Source organism: Cercospora beticola, chromosome 5 (assembly GCF_033473495.1).
Source record: "Cercospora beticola chromosome 5, complete sequence".
NCBI lineage: Eukaryota > Fungi > Ascomycota > Dothideomycetes > Mycosphaerellales > Mycosphaerellaceae > Cercospora > Cercospora beticola.
Window position 1 is genome coordinate 886,777 of NC_088939.1, and position 18,009 is coordinate 904,785.

The 18,009-nt window shown below is 51.6% G+C and overlaps 9 protein-coding genes across 9 annotated transcripts; 5 read left to right on the plus strand and 4 right to left on the minus strand.

Moving 5' to 3' along the window:
- Positions 1-757: 757 nt before the first annotated feature.
- On the minus strand, positions 758-2,696 carry RHO25_007593 (uncharacterized protein; the record flags this gene model as incomplete). The annotated part of the gene is made up of 3 exons (XM_065602961.1): positions 758-1,116; positions 1,164-1,447; positions 1,495-2,696. 3 exons carry the CDS (start codon positions 2,694-2,696, stop codon positions 758-760), a joined length of 1,845 nt encoding a protein of 614 aa, XP_065459033.1.
- A 1,377-nt stretch (positions 2,697-4,073) lies between these two features.
- On the plus strand, positions 4,074-5,516 carry RHO25_007594 (uncharacterized protein; the record flags this gene model as incomplete). Its single annotated transcript, XM_023599776.2, has 1 exon — positions 4,074-5,516. One exon carries the CDS (start codon positions 4,074-4,076, stop codon positions 5,514-5,516), a length of 1,443 nt encoding a protein of 480 aa, XP_023448688.1.
- Positions 5,517-5,614: 98 nt separating this feature from the next.
- Positions 5,615-6,722, minus strand: RHO25_007595 (uncharacterized protein; the record flags this gene model as incomplete). Its single annotated transcript, XM_023599777.1, has 2 exons — positions 5,615-6,540; positions 6,602-6,722. 2 exons carry the CDS (start codon positions 6,720-6,722, stop codon positions 5,615-5,617), a joined length of 1,047 nt encoding a protein of 348 aa, XP_023448687.1.
- A 708-nt stretch (positions 6,723-7,430) lies between these two features.
- RHO25_007596 (uncharacterized protein) lies at positions 7,431-9,561 on the minus strand (the record flags this gene model as incomplete). Its single annotated transcript, XM_023599778.2, has 2 exons — positions 7,431-7,447; positions 7,500-9,561. The coding sequence occupies 2 exons, from the start codon at positions 9,559-9,561 to the stop codon at positions 7,431-7,433; spliced, it is 2,079 nt and encodes a 692-aa protein (XP_023448690.1).
- Positions 9,562-9,903: 342 nt separating this feature from the next.
- RHO25_007597 (uncharacterized protein) lies at positions 9,904-11,368 on the plus strand (the record flags this gene model as incomplete). The annotated part of the gene is made up of 2 exons (XM_023599779.2): positions 9,904-10,308; positions 10,364-11,368. The coding sequence occupies 2 exons, from the start codon at positions 9,904-9,906 to the stop codon at positions 11,366-11,368; spliced, it is 1,410 nt and encodes a 469-aa protein (XP_023448689.1).
- A 703-nt stretch (positions 11,369-12,071) lies between these two features.
- TXNL4A (Thioredoxin-like 4A) lies at positions 12,072-12,503 on the minus strand (the record flags this gene model as incomplete). The annotated part of the gene is made up of 1 exon (XM_023599780.2): positions 12,072-12,503. One exon carries the CDS (start codon positions 12,501-12,503, stop codon positions 12,072-12,074), a length of 432 nt encoding a protein of 143 aa, XP_023448686.1.
- A 280-nt stretch (positions 12,504-12,783) lies between these two features.
- RHO25_007599 (uncharacterized protein) lies at positions 12,784-13,663 on the plus strand (the record flags this gene model as incomplete). The annotated part of the gene is made up of 3 exons (XM_023599781.2): positions 12,784-12,862; positions 12,949-13,250; positions 13,301-13,663. 3 exons carry the CDS (start codon positions 12,784-12,786, stop codon positions 13,661-13,663), a joined length of 744 nt encoding a protein of 247 aa, XP_023448685.1.
- Positions 13,664-15,234: 1,571 nt separating this feature from the next.
- On the plus strand, positions 15,235-16,256 carry RHO25_007600 (uncharacterized protein; the record flags this gene model as incomplete). The annotated part of the gene is made up of 3 exons (XM_023599782.1): positions 15,235-15,360; positions 15,427-15,485; positions 15,596-16,256. The coding sequence occupies 3 exons, from the start codon at positions 15,235-15,237 to the stop codon at positions 16,254-16,256; spliced, it is 846 nt and encodes a 281-aa protein (XP_023449352.1).
- Positions 16,257-17,070: 814 nt separating this feature from the next.
- Positions 17,071-17,910, plus strand: RHO25_007601 (uncharacterized protein; the record flags this gene model as incomplete). The annotated part of the gene is made up of 2 exons (XM_023599783.2): positions 17,071-17,414; positions 17,481-17,910. 2 exons carry the CDS (start codon positions 17,071-17,073, stop codon positions 17,908-17,910), a joined length of 774 nt encoding a protein of 257 aa, XP_023449353.1.
- Positions 17,911-18,009: the final 99 nt, after the last annotated feature.

Sequence of the window (18,009 nt, forward strand, 5' to 3'; positions counted from 1 at the left end):
TGCAATGCTCCCATTCACGCGCAAGAAGTGGCGGTGTGCATGTTTCGACACGGCCAAGCTGGCTTGAGGGCGGCGGGCGCCAGCACAGATGCGGAGTGAAGACGTAGGTGGAGGCTGCAGAGAGCAGGAGGTGTGGCTCGGGATGGGGTGCCGTTCATGCAGAAAGGGAGAGGCCCTTGGCCCCGTCTTGCAGGAGGTGTGGTGTGGTGGTGGTGGCTTCAGCAGCACAGTCTAGCCAAATATAGCCTAGCTCATGAGTTCCCCGTCTTCCCCCCGTCCCTCGAAATACTGCCTGCGACATTATATTGTGTGGACATCCTCAACGTGATGACAATCTTCAAAAAGTGCCTGCCTTCTTCGCAAGAAACAAATCTTCAGCTCATTCCCGCTCGCAGTGTGGACTCGTCAACAGTCTCTTGCATAGGGGTCTTCACATATTATCCCAATTCCAAAATTCAATCATGCCAGAGGACTGCTGAAAGTGGATGTTGATATTAGAACCCGCGTATTCATGTGTGAACATCCTAGTACCATTGTCAAACAAGACACCATTTTCCATCGGTAATTGCGTGAGAACATCGATGGCAGCAGTCGGAGCTTCTCTTGACACATTGCAGTGTGCGTGTTGCAATGTCGATTGGTGACTTGTTGTGGATATCGCAGCCTCGCCACCGAGCTGCAGTGAATGTCCAGTAGCTTCAGGTTCATAACGCGACGGGTTCTCGTTCGTGAACGGATTCGTCCTCTCCATGCCCTTTCATGGCGGACACTTGTCGTCGATCCAATTGCGGAGTTCCTCCGAGGTTACATGTTCTCTGCATAAGCGCAGAAGGCCTTGAAGTGTGTCAATAGTATTTGCGGCCCGCTCTCTCTCCAGAATATATTCAGCCCTTTCCGCTAGTCGATCAGCATTGCTTTCTTTGCGAACTCTTTCGACTTGTTCTGTCAGAGCGTTGACCCTCGCTTGACTCTCTACGAGAGCAGTTTGCGCTTCTCGTAGGAGTTGACGTGCCTCTTCTCGCTCTTGCAATGGCGGACATGCATCCCGCCGTAATACAGGCCTTGAAGTGGCCGTGATGATTCCGTTGTGTGGGGTCTTGAAGTCGTGAACGACTGCTGGACACCAGTCAGCTGTGACTCTGATCTCAAGGAAAATAACGTACTGGACTCGGGCACGTTGTTACAATCCGGATTGCACAAAGCATAGATATAGCGCCATCTTTGAATCGGTCTGTCCTTGCCCCTTGACCGACAGTTCTTGTCCCTCTTATGCTTGATCGCAATTATGGAGTCTGAGTCTGAGCTCGACAGTTGACTTTGATCGCACTCCGAAAGCACACATTGCCTCTCACACTCGTCGTCTTTGTGGTCACGTCTCTGGAATTTGTTCGGAAACATTTCGTAGCAACGGCCACAGATGTATATCTCGTGGCTCTCGATTTTGCGTCTGGGAATAAGTCAGAAATTGAAATCAATTTATGAAGGCATACGTACAGCATATCCGAGAGGTGAGTGTCTTTGCCATGGCATCCTTGATTCCATATGATGCAGGGTAGTCGCGGCGATGGTTCTCCGCTGGTTTGTGGATCACCGGATGAACCTTTGCCAGTCTGAATGCGCTTCGACGAGACGTTCCTTTCATCCTGGCGACTGCTTGGTCTCTTGCTACCGCGGCTTTGGTGGGTCTCACTATGGTCCTCAGCGCCGCGACCGGCAAAATGGTTATTGCCCGTGGAGCTGCTTAGGGTTGTATGCTGGCGCACTGATTCCGTGCGAGCATTTCTCGTTCTCGTGACGATAGAGGTGATACTTTCTGGATTAGCAGTAGTCGCGCGGCAGGTGTTGCGTGATTGGACAATGAAGCAAGAGTCATCAGTTCCAGTTCCTTTTCCTTGCGCTCCGCCAAGGATTGTTTCGATCGTGTAACACAAGTCCGATGGTTCGTCTCCTGCTTCTGTACCACATGCTGATGGCGAAACTGGTAAGTCTGATTCTATTGAGCTCCCGTTCACAGCCTTAGTGCAGCAACGAGAGTTTTGGTCATCAGGATTAGACATAATAGAACCCTGAGGACGAATGGCGCCGTCGAGCATTCGTGAAGCCAATACCTCTTGTTCGTCAAGCTCGATCGTACTTGTAGCGGTGTCGGAGAGGAATGCATGAATCCTGGAATACAGGCTGGCGCTTGCGAACACTACGGGAGAGTCAGTGCTGACTGACGACAGATTGAGTATTGTTGATGGGCTTTCCTGCCCTGCTTCCACACAGTCGAGTCCTACAGGCGAGCGTTGCTGTTCTATTTGCGCAAGAACCCAGTCGTCCAGTCTCCGTCTGCGACTTTCCTGTCGCTCCTGTAAGATGACATCGCAATCGTCGAGACCGGAGGAGAGATCCTTCACGTCGCAAAATTCTTCTTCTTCGATCACAGGCGGAGCGCTATTGTGTACCAGCACATTGTTGACATCGGATGGCCTTGGGGTCGATGTATGTTCCGCATCGTCTGATAGTACGCCATCGATCTTCACATCTTCAGATGAGCCCGCTGGCGTCGCCATATCATCCACGACTGTATCATCCGCCTCCGAGCGCTTGCATTCGTTTGACGGCTGTCGTGCGGCTTCGACGTGGTTCGAGTATTGGGAATCTTGGCCCAAACGGCAAGGAACTGCAAGAGGCACTTCTATACCGCCTTTCATCGGTGCAAGATCGACGGAGGCGTCCACATCGAGGTCGAAGGCATCTGTGTCTGTGGTTTGTGGCGAATCACAAGAAGAGAGTCGATCGCGGTGCGGGGAATCATAACCGGAGTCCACCCAGGAGGTCAGGCTGGAGCTACGGCGGCAACTACCTCGAATTAGAGCTTGCCCAGCATATTACAAGTAAATATACATACCTTCGTAACGACGAAACGCCTTCCGCCTGCAGTCCGACGTCCACATCGCGACTAGTTGAATAAACATAACAGCAGTCACATCTGATATGACGGGTACAGATAGGACATTGCTCCGGTGACAAGCTCGGATCGATTGTGTGTTTACACCAGCAGCAGATCCTGTGCGAGCATTAGCGACTTCTATGCCATGAATCAAACAGTGCCCAGGAAGGCCGACCACCATCCTCTCATGGACTCGGGTGAATTTGCGGCAAGGCTCGAAGGAGATGTGGGCATTGTTAGTTGCCTTACGCCTAGTGTCTGTGGAGGGACGGTGGAGGCAAACCTCGAAGGGTCAGACCGCTACGGAGATGTTGTGTGAGAAGCTGCAAGAGCGAAATGCAGAGCAGAGTCGGCCATCGTCGCATGCTGACCATCTCCGAGGCCATTGCAACTTGCATGCAAGGTGACCGGCTTTGAGCTGCACCCTCATGCGCACTGTGGCGCCTCCCGCTGCGCAGCCAAGTGGGAGAACATGTGTAGACCGCGACTGTCGGCCAGTAGCAAAGTCGATAGCAGTCATCATCGCAAGCTTCGCTAAAAAAAAGGTCTTGCGGATATTCAACCATGCAAGCGGTCATATTGTATGCGTGCGATGGTCCTCCCTCTTTGCAGCCGGCAAGAACCCAGTGCTGTAGATGTGGTTCTGGATCGCCGTCTTCAAGTTCCTGCAATTGGCCGGCCCGGAGCTTCATGCAACAAGTCTAGAGCATGTTGGGCATTTACATGAGATGTGATTTCTCGAGATCAACCAGTGCATATTGGCGAAGCGCAGTATGGATGCCCGACAAGGCAGAATGTGGCGTGGAGGTGGATGCCGTGACAGAAGATTGCTCTTCACATGGAGTCGCGATTGCCTTGCGCTAGTCAATTACGGCTTAGCCTTCCCGACATCCCGTCTTCCCGCTCCCGCCTCGCCCTCCACATCCGCATGATAGCACAGATCGCGACAGCAATAACCACAATCAACATCCAAATATTTCGAGCATCGGCGTCTTGGAGTTCTGGTTCTGAAGGTTAACCCACCTCTTCCCAGCCACGAATCTTACACTCGATTCAAGACTGGCCTCAAGACAAGTCCAACGCAGAAGTCGCCGAGAAAGCGATATCCATTGGCGGCTCACATAATACTTCCAATGCCATGTCTTTACCAGGCTTAACATTACCCGGTCTAGCTCCACCGCAGGCTTCCGCTACACCTCTGGCAAGCACCGCGTCAATAGCGAAGCCTCCAAGGATCGAATCACTTCAACCCCTACACGAATGGAGATTCGAGGTAGGCTTCAAACAACAATACAATGTCAAACTCGAAAGCGGCTACGCGGAACTCTTCGGCGTAGAACTGGCTCCAAAGCAGACGTACACATTTTCTGGTTGCAAAGGCGCAATTTTCACTTGGCAAGGATGTCAATTAGAGCTCAGCGGGAACGCTGAGAGTGAATATGCTGGTCAGGAGACAGAGTACGCTGTGGAGTGGTTGAACGTGCACGGAATGTTGGAAGGGATGCGAGCACCGACCTCGAGCGACGCACCTCGAGTGCTTGTTTTGGGACCAGATTTTGTGGGCAAGAGCAGTCTCGTGCGCAATCTAGCAGCGTGGGCTGTCAGAACCGGTCATGCACCAACAGTGGTGAACCTAGATCCTCGTGAAGGTCTGCTTGCGCCGCCTGGCAGTCTCTCAATTGTGACTGTGGATTCCTCACTTGACATCGACAATGGCTATGGCATCAGTTCATCGTCAGGTCCAACAGTGTCACCTGTGCGCACCCCGCTCATCTATCACTTCCCGTATCAGTCACCTTCTGAGAAGCCTGAAGTCTTCAAGCACATCACCACTCGTATGGCACTATCTGTCACCAACCGACTTGAGGAGAATGTCGAGGCGAAGCGAAGCGGCATCATCATTGACACCCCAGGCTCGTTCAATGACCCGAAATCAAACTACGATGTGATTGCTCACGTTGTTTCGGAGTTCAGCATCAACATGATACTCACGATAGGCTCCGAGAGATTATCCAGCGACATGAGCAGACGATTTGCTAGCACCAAGAGCCCGGACGAGACCGTGCATGTACTGCGGATCACAAAGCCAGGTGGCGCTGTGGAAAGAGATACCGAGTTTATGAAACAGGTTCGAACACAATCGCTTCGGCAATACTTCTTCGGGTCAAGCAAAGAGTCGCTTAATCCTCACTCGCATACGATTCCCTTTGCAGATCTGGACATATATCGTGTCAGGTCTGGAGCAGCGCTCAACACTGAGGATCCTGCCTTCGGAGCCGGAGATGAAGGCGACGATTACGATATTCCTTACGCGAACAAACCATCTGGTAATACGACATACGAGAAAGTAGTACCGTCGGCTGCTATGACTGGTGGCTTACTCGCGATCAAATTCTGCTCTGGTGGCGCCGACGAGCAGACGATTCGAGACAGTGGGGTTATGGGCTTCCTGTATGCGGCAGACGTAGACGAGGCGAGGAAGAAAGTGCGCTTCCTAGCACCGCACCCGCAGCGATGGGGCGATCGTGCTTTGGTATGGGGTCACGGCTGGCCTGAGGCGACGGGAGATCTGGTTGGATAGGCATTGGCAGAGATCATGCAGAGCATTGAAGGACAGAATGAGAAAGCCGCATGCTATAACATAACTTCAGAGACCATGATGTCAAGTGCATTACCTGCTTATGCCAATTTCACAACCAACTGCGGCCCACCTTTTCCTGCAGCATACCCATCCAATGCAGCATTAATCTCATCGACCTTCTCCAACCCCTCCACAACCCTGAGTTTCGCAGGCAAAATCCAACCATCTTTCAACCACCCACCCACATCTCTCCAAAACACACTCTCCAAATCCCCCAAATTCTCACTCGAACCCTCAATAAAGTTCATCTCAGCATCCGGTCTCTTCGAAGCCACAACACCAGGATTTTCATTATCCGGATGCACCGTCACAAGCCGAGTCTTTTTGCCTTCCGCAAGCAAATCAGCAGCCAGTTCGAATGACATGCTGCGACAATCGTAAATGTTCGTTACGTCATCTTTGCCCGTGATAGAATGGACTTGTTCCACAATAGCTTCTTGCGGCAGACTTCTGTCAACGACATGCGTCGCACCCATTTTCCTCAATTCTTTTTCGCCGTCGAGGCCTGCGATGGCGATGATCGTCCCGATACCAGCGAATTTGGCGAGTTGGATGGCGAATTTTCCGACTACGGCACCTGCTCCGATGATCACGAGTGTTTGGTCTGCAGCTTTGTTTCCGTCCTGCGCACCTAGTTTGAATCCAAAGCCCGAATTGTTCGTGAACAGTGCCTGAAAGGACGTCACAAGATTGACAGGCAGGGTGACGACTTGTTCTGCAGTAAAGCCTTCAGGTATCTTGGCTATTGCCCTAGAGGGCAAAGTGCTGTATGTTTGGAGACCAGCTTGAACATTGGTGAGGTCTGCTGGGTTTGCGAGACCAAAGACCTCATCGCCTTTCCGGAATTCTGTTACACCGCTGCCGACTTGTTCGATGATACCTGTGATGTTGGAGCCGAGCACTGCTGGAAGCTTGTTCTCGATGAAAAGTCCCCAGTCACGGCCATAGGCATCGTGAGGAAGTACTATACACATCAATTAGAATGTAAAGCCTCTTTTGGTGGGCACAAAGGAGATTGTGCTCACACATTGTGGTTGTAACTCTCACTAGAACCTCGTCGTGAGCTGGAATGGGAACATCTTTCTCGCCTAGAACGACTGGCTTGCCAATCTCCTTGACTAGAACTGCTTTCTGCTGCTTCGACATATTGAGATCATAAACGCGAAGAAGCTTTGCGTGTCAATAATGATATGCGTGATTCCTGCGTGTGTTTGAAGCTTTTGAGTGCTGACTCTATCCAAAAGCCTGCTTCATGTCTTTATATATAATGTCTTCGCCTTGCACTTCAGACCACGTTACAGGACGTCCAGCTGATCAAGCATGAATGCTGAGGATCAGTAATCCCAGTTCATGCTCATACATCAGTAGACATCCCCGACTATGCCAAGATGGTCGCTTCGATACCAAAATTTCCGTCTCCGAAGCTCAAGGGACCGCACACGTTCTGCACCAAGTCCGCTGCCTAAGCCAAGTCATAGAAGCCCTGACGCTACAGGATTCCATGGCCCCTAGGCATCGAGAACATGTCCACTCGGCCGTAAGTCCTGCTCGTGAGCAGCAACGACTTTCGTGAAGAAGAGATAATGTGGCGTTAAGTGAAGGGTCGGGTTGACAAACCAAAACGAATCCTGTTCAGGCAACAGAATGTTAAGGCTCGTGAATGGTATTGGTAATCCTTGGCGGGTCCTCGCATTCGCATCGAATCAATCTTGTGCCAACACCATTAGACTTTCTGAAGCTGAGCTCTGATAAATTCGCATGGTACAATTGAAACCCCGGGACGCCGGCGCTTTGTAAGACATCTATTCAACTGTACATTTCGCTCGTGATCACTATTTTCGGCTGCTGTGTCGCTCAGTAGTTCATCATATCTGCCAAAGAAGTCAGCAAGTGAAGATTTCATTGCGGAGAGACGTCTCTTACCTCTTCCAAAAAGTGCTCGTTTACTCCAGTCCATGGCAAGCAGCATTCGCGTCCTCAGACTCACGCTTTGTGCGAAGTAGATGCTACGCCACAGATATGCAGCAAGTAGACCACCGCCGAAGCTCAATCCGTTGAAGTCGAAGATAGCAGCATTTCCGATATACGCAAGACTGCCCATGTGCTTGTATTCAAACGGCTTGTATACAGCATCGTCAAGATCGCCGTCGACAACACCATTGAGCCACATGCCTTCTGCACCCTGTGCCATTTTGTTCAGTTTGCGTCCGAGATACTGTCCTTGCTGGTTGGCGCGCTGTGCAGTAGCGGGCAGCGAGGTCAATTTGCTGTCGATTTGCTTCAGAAGTTCACTAAGCTCGCCGAAATCGAGTGTGCCAGACTTGTCCTTGTCGTATTGCTCGAAGAGCTTCCCCAGCCGTTTGAGATGATCGTTTGCCTGCGGGAAGCGCGCCTTAACTCGTTTAGCAACCTCACACCACTGTGGATACGTGATCTTCATTGTCTCTGGATCCTTGCCCTTCTCCCACGCAAGCGTGCGTAGGAAAGTGACAATGTGGTCTGAAACGTTGTTTTGTACTGTACTGCAGTCACCAATGGCGTAGACGTCACCAAGTGGTGCACCGAGTAGTCGAAGATGCGTATCGGTTTCCAGCGCGTGGCGATTGTTTTGGTTGTCGAACTTCTTGGCAATATCTTGTGCCAGTTGCGTCTGTGAGACACCAGTCGACCAGAGACAGAAACCCATTGGCAATTCCTTGGTCACCACTTTGCCCTCGGCATCCTTCTGGGTGAACAGAATTTTGTCCTTCTGCACTTCTTTGACACGCGCGTTGGTTTGGACATCGACGTTATCGTGTGCTAGTCGTTCTTCGGCATATTTGCTCAGCGCTTCGTCGTAGGTATTGAGAATGTGGCCTCGAGATTGGATCACATGCACCGAGATTTCATTTCGCAGTAGTCGTGGGTAGAACTTGCAGAGATCTTCATTGAGCATATCATAGAGCTCCGCAGCAAACTCAACTCCAGTTGGGCCACCTCCAGACACGACAAAAGAGAGTAATCTACGTCGTTCTTCATCTGTAGTGGACGGCAGAGAGGCGGCCTCCAGATTGCCAATGACTGAGTTTCGGACCTTGCGAGCATCGCTGATATCCTTGAGAAAGTGACAGTGCTCGAGACCCTTCACGCCGTGGGGATTCGTCACTGAGCCCACTCCAAGTACCAGTTTATCATAGGGCAGGTAGAAGCGCTCCTTTCCATTTGGCCCATCTGCTTCCAGTTCGAGGAGTTTATTACTGAAGTCCACGTCCACAGCAGAAGCTTTCAAGAAGTGTCCCATGACGCGCTTGACAATCTTGCGTACGGGCTCAACCAAACTTCTGAGCTCCAAGGTACCAACAGTGGCTGAGGGCAGCATGGGCGTGAACAGGAAGTGATTTGAAGGCGAGACTACTGTGACATGATAGTCACCTGGATTCAGCTGCTTCAAGAGAGCCACGCTCCCCCAGCCTGTTCCGAGAATGACCAATTTAGGCTTGTGTTTCTGCTCTTTCATCTTTTCATTCTCCTCATCATCCACAAAGTACTCCGCGATTGGCAAATTCTTTGGCCCGCCTCTTCGTGGATTCAATGCTAGCTCCGAGACTGACAGCTCAGTCGGCGCGCCCTCTCCAACATATGTGGTGGCATCATAAATGAAGAAGGCTGCTACGCAACCTCCACTCATGATTATGAAGAAGCCAATTGACGCGAGTGCCTTGTACGTCCAGCGTACAAGGCGCCCGCGCTGCTTCACCGCAGGTGGAACGGCTTGTTCAGTGGTCGAGGCCCATCGTAGCTGCCCTTGTCGCGTGGCATGCTGGTTCAGGGCGCGTCGAACTGCGCGTGGAAGTGGTTGTGCGTTTCGAGAGGATAACGGTCGTCTCTGCTGCTTTAATGCTGGAGGGATCGAGGCATTGGCCTTCCTTCGTGTCGTTTGCTGTAACTGTGATCGCAGCAGCGGTGCACGAGCTGAGCCGGCAAAAGCTCGCTGCATGGAGAGCATAGTATGGCGCTTATCGCATTGAAGCTTTGCTGGGCCAGGAGGGATCACGATAAGGGTATTGATGCTCCAAAATGCAAAAGAAGGTGAGTTGGGCGAAATGTGTCAATGGCAGGTCTCAAGACACAGGAAAAGAGTCGAAGCGCTGACGAGACGATGAGACGATGCGTCCTGCTACGGTTCGTTCGGATGCAAAGAAAGTGATGAGAGACGAAGCTCGTCCCTGATTGATGTCATCACGCGGCATGTGGAACCGATGTAACGCCGCGTCAATATTTGATGGCGAGTCACTTTCACATGCACGGCAGGAACCCAACCACATTTCGAGAAAGACAAACAACAGCCATGGCAACCGAGAAGATCACGACCATCTCTCCAACGACGAACAAGCCAGTTGTAGAGCGCAATGGGCCCACCGACGCTGAGTTGGCCGAGCTGCCAAAGACTGCCCAAAAGGCGTACTTGAAGTACTCTAAGACTAGCCTTGCTGAGCGACAGCAGATCGTCAAGAAGGCACTGCAACTTATCAGCGACAATCAAGATGAGCTCGCTCAAGAGATTACCGACCAGATGGGGAGACCAATTGCTTTCACTGCCAAGGAAGTTCAGACCGCCGTCAAGCGTGGCGAGTATTTGCTCAAAATTAGTGAGGAAGCTCTTTCCGATACTCCTGGCGAGCCTGAACAGGGCTTCAAGCGTTTCATTCGAAAGGTCGCTCTTGGACCAGTCCTTATTCTGTTCCCATGGAATGTAAGTATACCGTCACAATCACCACTAACAACTGGCAATTGCTCACTTTCATCAGTACCCATACTTGACGCTTGTAAACTCTCTTGTCCCGGCACTCCTAGCTGGCGACAGTGTTATCCTCAAACCATCGCCGCAGACTCCAACAATTGCAGAGCAAGTCCAGAAACTCTTCGTCCAAGCTGGCCTCGACAAGGACGTAATTCAGTACTTCCACTGCGGCGACTTCAAGAAGATCGAGAAACTCGTCCAAGCCCCAGAGATCCAACTTGTCTGCTTCACCGGCTCCGTCGAAGGCGGTCTCGCTGTCCAAAAAGCTGGCGCAGGCCGTGTGGACCTCCGCGTCGGACTTGAACTTGGAGGCAAAGACCCCGCATACGTTCGCTCAGACGTGGATCTCGCCTGGGCAGCAGATGAGATCGTCGATGGAGCAGTGTTCAACTCTGGCCAATCCTGCTGCAGCTTAGAGCGTGTCTACGTGCACGAAAGCGTACACGACAAGTTCGTCGAAGAAGTGAAGAAGGTTCTTGCCAACTACAAATTGGGCGACCCAACAGATAAGGCTACACATGTGGGACCTGTGGTCAGCAAGGCAGCGAAGCAGAGAATTGAACAACATATCGATAGTGCAATCAAAGCTGGAGCGAAGAACGAGACACCAGACAACGAGTCCTTCAAGAACCCACCCAAAGACGGCAACTATGTTGTTCCTACACTGTTGACAAATGTCAAGCAAGACATGCAAGTCATCCAAGACGAGACTTTCGGACCTGTGATCCCTGTCATTGCAGTCAAGTCTGATGAGGAAGCTGTCAAGTTCATGTCCGATAACCAATTTGGACTCACAGCTTCCGTCTGGACCAAGGATGTTGCAAAGGGACAGGAGCTGGCCAACGAGATCGAAGCTGGTACCGTCTTTGTCAACCGTGCTGACTACCCTGCCCCTGATCTTGCTTGGGTGGGATGGAAGAACAGTGGAAAGGGACAGACGTTGTCCAAGTTTGGATTTGACCAGTTTGTCAAATTGAAGAGCTACCATTTCAAGGACTACCCAAAGGCATAGATGGTGGCGGAGATCCGCCGAGGTGTTCCACGCCGAAACCGGATGTCGATACCTTCACGTTCGAGGATGAGTTATGAATGACGTTAGAGAATAGCCTACGTAGAACGACAGAAGAGAAGTTCTAGCGATGCAATCTGTGCTGCAAACAACCTACCGTTTTCGCCAGCCGCTCTATCGACATTCGATTACTGCCCACTGGCAGGCCCGTGATAGAAAAGCCGGGCAGAACACCTGATGTGCAGATGCTCACTGTATTCCTCAAGGCGAAGCTCCAAAGCAACGTAGACACGTATCACAACCCTGACAGTCAATAGACACAGATCGACAGTACTTACAGAGAAGTGACATTCTTGAGAAATCGTATTAGTGAGACCGATCATAAACAGCATTAAGCTTGTGGAAGACCAACCATTTGACTTCGTGATACTCGCAACTCAATTCCTTCGTCTCTCGTGAGTGTCGTTCCAGACGCGCCCAGTACCAATGCCCTACTGCAAGTTAAGTCTGAGTCATCCTTTCTTCCCGGTGCATACGCGACTGATTCTGTAAGCCGGCTGCTCCGCGCAAAACTCCATGTGCCACAATGGAATTATCCAGTAGCGCAGAATGCTGTCGCGCAGGTCGTTGTCTCGTAGTGGTGGTTCTGCGCGCTCCGCTTACGCCGCAGTCATTGCAGTCTGCCCTATTCCTCCGCTCATCTCAACTAGTACCTGTAACGAGTCGAGTAGTCCTTGGGGCTGACCACCAGACCCCTACCCTTCTTCGCTCCCTTATAGATCGTCTCAATGATGTCAATCAACTCTTGCTTATCTTCCAGTACCCAGTTCAATTTGTTGTTGTTACCCGTGCCGAAATCGCACATCATGTGCTTATTCCGGAAGAAGAACATGAGTGTGACGGTGTCGTAGAGTTCGTACATTTGCTTGAAGTCGGGGACCTGGTCGAGATCGCAGACGTAGATGACGGCAAAGTTTTTGACGCGGTCGGCAATTTTGTAGAGTACTTCGTCCTGGCGCATGCAGTCTGGATCCCAGTCGCGACCGAAGCGGATTACGACAAGGCGGTCTTCTTCGGACATGATGGCCTGGTCGACGTGCCAGCCGGTGACGAGATGAGGAATTACGACGGAACCCATGTTGAGTTTGTTCGGTGGATGCTCGTAGAAGGTTATTGTGCCTAAAGTGGGAGTTTCTCAGAGTTCGAAGTTCAGAAGAAGATGATGGAAGTGGGCAAAGCTTCACATGGAGCCACGACTCATGACTCGCGTGTCTTGGCAGTCGCAAAGTTCACTTTTGCGCGCAGTCTCTCGCCCTCACGTGCCAAACTGGCCTGGACATTACATCTTTGCCCGTCGCGCAGAAGAAGACGCAGACGCAGCCCTCTCTCCTGTTGCACATCTGCACAAACGCTCCAAGATGCGGCTCACAGCAGAGTTGATCAAATCGTCGCTGTCGTACAACAACCCTCTCAACGAGCGCGAACTCGATCTTCGAGGTACGGCAACACTTCCCTCATTGATGCCCTGAAAAGGACAGATACACACATGCACAGAGCTAGTTGATACAAAAGGTGCCATCCAGGCCACAAGATTCCTCAAATCGAAAACTTGGGAGTCGCCAAAGACCAAGAAGCCATCGACTTCACCGACAATGCCATCACATCCCTCGCCGGGTTCCCTCTTTCGCCGCGATTACAGACTCTCCTCTGCGCGCAGAATCGAATAAGCAGCATTTCCGAGTCGACGAGCAAGAGCGTTCCGAATCTCCACACTTTGGTGCTTACGCAGAACAATCTGAATGAGCTGAGCGATCTCGATCCGCTCGAAGGGTTCAAGAAGTTGACATACTTGAGTCTGGTGGGAAATCCGGTGGCGAGCAAAGAGGTTGGTCAGAACTACGTGAACAATGGACATTAGCTGATTGGAGATGATAGAACTACCGGTATTGGGTGCTATGGCGCTGTCCGCAAGTTCGATTCCTCGACTTCCAGAAAGTCAAGGACGCAGAGAGAGTAAAGGCGAGAGAGCTATTTGGGAGCACAACAGATGAGCCTACGGATCTGGCGAAGAGCATCATCGCCAAACGATCGAATAAGTCTGGCGCTTTCGGCAGTGGCGCGGCCACCTCGAACGGCACCGGAAAGAAGATTGTGATCACTGAAGATGAGAAGAAGAGGTTTCAATTGCTGGTGCAAAAAGCCAAAACGCTGGCCGAGGTGCAAAAGTTGGAGAAGATGTTCAACGAGGGTCGACTGCCTGCTGGGGTCATGGATGGCGAGGCAATGGACGAAACTTGAGTGATATGCTGCGAGACACACAATCCCCAGCTACATCAAAGAACGTTCTACGCGTCTGCGGTTTCATCTCCAGCGCAGGCCATGCCCACGACGAACACAGCTCCGCCCCGAAGAAAGTGCGGTGCAGCACGGCGACAGAAAAGGTAGCCAGCTCAAGCATAGCTGTCGTACACCTGAACTGATATTGCTTGTAGAACAATATGCCGCCTTCGACATGATTCACGGTAGGGAAAGATCAACGGTTTTAATGATGCATCGCGAAACAAAAGTCCGGTACTTCCGGCTCTGGGTGACAAGGTATGAAGTGGATCATTTGCGCAATTCATGGCGAACTCAGGACGACGCGGCCAAGGCATGCGATCACTATTGGCTATTTGAGCGTTCGTCCTGATCCAGTCTGCCTTGCATCGCCAGCACAATGCTGCAGGCCACGCAGCAGACGGGTATCTCCCGTGAACGGCTGGCATCCGTCCTGGCGGGACCGCGAGCTTGGAGCATGGTTGGTGCTTGCATGCCACACTCTGTTTCACGAGCGCAGACACGACAGAGGTACCGGAAGCAGATGAATGTGAAACGCAGAGATCTTGACAAGCTTTTTTGTGCTCGGGGGCGCGAGACAACGCGTTCGTCCGACCTGCAAGGCACGTTGCACAATCGCTCACCAAGATGCGATAGTGGAGCACCGCGATGAACAAGCACATTGCGGATTGTAAGCTGACCTGGCCTGGGTCAGCGACGTGATATAACCCCTCGCGACTCGCAAACTCTGTCCCCCAACGATTTCCTAAACAAGCGAGATGAAACAGTGCCCATGCGCCGCCAACGTGACTTTTCGACTGCTTTCATGCTGACAGGTCTCTCAAAGTTCCAACGCTCCTGATCTCCTTCGTTCCTGGCCGGACTCCCGCTCCGGAGCATGACCAGCGGACTGGTTTCCCACTGATCCCACATTCCAGCCGGCTGGATCACGGAGACCTGACATGAAGAATGTACCAATGCGTCGCTGGTCTCTGACAGCAACTGCTCACGCCATGCGAGGGCATTCTGAGTGCTAATCTGTCGAACGTAGCTCAAGCTCAAGCTGTTGGATTGACCTTGCCTTGGTCGGTAATTTCTTTCTGACAGGCCCAACGCTGCGCTGTATTCCACTCCACGCGGGCTGCTCGTCAAAAGAACGCCGCTCCTGGTTGCGATACGGAGAACCTATTGCCTCAGTCCTCACGCACCACCTCCTTGTACACTTCTTGCTATAGATGGTGCACTGTCTTTCAGTCGCGTTGTCCGCCTAGCCATCCTTTGTCTCCAACCCGCTGGCACCATCATTCACGCTGGAAGGCGTCGAGAACGAGTCCTGCACATTCTACACATCAAGCCGTTGACACGAAACGCGCCATTGCAGATCTGTCGAACCCGTGTGCCGGAGCTCGCGTGTCTCTACCGTGAAGAGGACAGCCAGACAGCAAGCCCACGACTCAGCCATCTTCCGAAACTTTACCGCCACCAGCCTCATTGCGAGTCAAGGGACAACTACAAGACCATCGCAGTTCTCGGCTCACTGTGCAAACTCGAAGATGGCAGACGCACATTTCGATCATCCTCCGCCAGCTGGTCTGACGTTTGGACAGAAGATGAGAGCCATGTTTTGCTGTGGAGAGTACGACGAGGACTACGAGAGTCCGAGGAGGTCAATTCAAATTGTAAGCTTGCGTTCGTCAATGAGAGCATTGGGCGTGCAAGAAAAGCTGACGTTCGATCGTGTGCAGGGCGTGCCAACAGATTTTAGACGAGAGGATGTGAATATTGCTGGGCTGACTGAAGACGAGTAAGTTTTTAATTTCACATCCAACTTGCTAATCGTACAGTGGTCTGATCGAGACCTGATGACAACTCTAATGTTTTCTACGAACTTCGAAGCTGATTTCACATGTACAGAGCTACCGAAATCCGCGAAAAGTCAGCTCGAGATGCACAACGCATGTTCCAAAACCTACGGCCACTGGCATCTTCACCTTCGGGTACATTCGCCGAACGTCCTGTCCAACACAGCTTTCCTTCGTACGAACAGTTCACTCAGCCTCGACCAGCTCCAACACCGGGTTCTTCGCCGATCCACCCATCCTCACCAGGCTTCGGCACGAACCCACGTCAGCCTCCCAGCCCAGGCGGGCTTCGGAGTGCCAACAGAGTGTCTGGCTTTTACGGGAGCGACAATCTCTACGCCAATCAATACGAGACAAACTCACCACCTCCACCCTTGCCTTCTAAGAACGGCAACCACGGCCCCACCACTTTCGACCGCGTCAAAGCACATTCACGAAAAATCTCCGACAGTTTTCGAAGCAGCAAGAATAGTAATAACAACAACGGAAATGGGCCCTCGCCTTTCGACGATGAATCACACGTAGAGATGCGACATCTCATGTCTCCAAACAACAACAGCAAAACCCACATCTCAACAACCATACGCGGCGGAGCAGAAGGCAAAGTCTCAGATGACAGCTTCAGTCAACTGAGCGAAGGCGACGACCACGGGTCCTATCAACGATACGATTCCGGGCTGGGAAACAAAGGCGGTGGTGACTACAGAATATAGCAGTAGCCAACCCTCCCGATCACGGGCTTAATCTGCTCACATTGATGGATGTACGATTGATGGGACATGGGACGAATAGTGGAGGATAATCATGAGCGGAACCAAAAAGGAAAACTATCTGAGTGTAAGACCACGGTCACTGCGGCCGAACATTTTTCTGTTGTAATACCAACAGAACGAAGCAAGACGATGTAACGAGCCTGCTTCGGTAATATAGAGGAGAGAGGGACGAACGGCGGAGGCAGAAGGAGAGAAAGCGAGGTGTACAACTGGGTGTTGAATCATATATTAGCGGATCATCTAAAATTTGTCGTATTGAGTGCGATGTAAGGCTAGGGAGTAGGATGTAGTGCATGATGGAGACGGAGGTTGTTGAAATGGAAGAAATGATACAATGTATTCCACGGCGACCTGCTTCGGATTTCTGTTGTCTGCTTGCCAGGAAATTTGTGGTGCCGAGGTTCTCACACTGATCATGAAAGCATATTCTGCATGGCAGATGCGCCAATATATAGCAGATGGTACTCACACTCTCGCGCTGACGCTCGGCTCTGATGAGCTGTATAAGCAGCGTCCGGATTACTGATGCAAGCTCCACTTTTTCGGCTCTCACACTGCCCCTCTATTGGTTGTTGTCCACCCCAATGCGTTCATACGTCTAGAGCTCCAGAAGCTCTGCTCTGTAATCATGAAGACGTGCTTTAGTGCTTCTTGTGATCATCGCATATAGCTCGCGCTCTGGACTACAACGTGCTCCTCTCACTCTACCAACTGCTCTAAACAAGAGACACAACCACATACAAGCTGCAACACAATGTCCGCCAAAGCAATCGCAATCGTAGCAGGTGTCGGCGCCGGTACTGGAGCGGCAGTCGCTCGTCGATTCGCTCAAGCATATCCTGTAGTCCTTCTGGCTCGAAATTCGGAGAACTTCCAGCCTTACGTGGACGAGATCAACAAATCGGGCGGAAAAGCTATCGGAATCTCGACAGATTTGGGGGACAATGCTAGCATCGCGAATGCTTTCAAGCAAATCGAATCCGAGTTCCCTGGTGCTCCAATCGCAGCGGCGATCTACAATGCCAGTGGACGATTCGTGAGGAAGCCATTACTGGAATTGAGCGTGGAAGATTTCATGGCTGGGTACGAGGTCAGCGTGTAAGTGGAAAGAACATTTGTAATTCGTATCAGACCCGAGAAATCAAGGCTGACCAATTCATGCAGCAAAGGAGCATTCGTATTTTCACAGCACAGCATTCCTCTATTGCTCAAGCACGTTGAGGCCAACCCTTCAGCTGACACTGCATCGAACGTGAAGAGTGGTAACTTTCCACCCACGCTGGTGTTTACTGGTGCAACAGCTTCAGTGAAAGCGAATGCGCAGATGTCCGGCTTCGCGTGTGCAAAGTTCGCAATGCGGGCCCTTTCTACTTCACTTGCAAAGGAATTCGCGCCCAAGGGGGTCCACGTCGCTCACGCAGTAATTGATGGCGTTATCGACATTCCAAGGACAAGGGAGTGGTTGAAGGATCAACCACCAGAGGCCAAGATTGCCGCTGAAGATATTGCCGAAAGTTACTGGAGTCTGCACACGCAGAGCAAGAGGGCCTTCACCAATGAGATCGATATCAGACCACAGCTCGAGAAGTGGTAGAACTGGAGGAACATTGTAGTAGCCACAAGCACGTCCCAGATAATACCGCAGAATGAAGCTCTCCTGCATTTGACTCACTCATGGGAGACAGCAAGACTC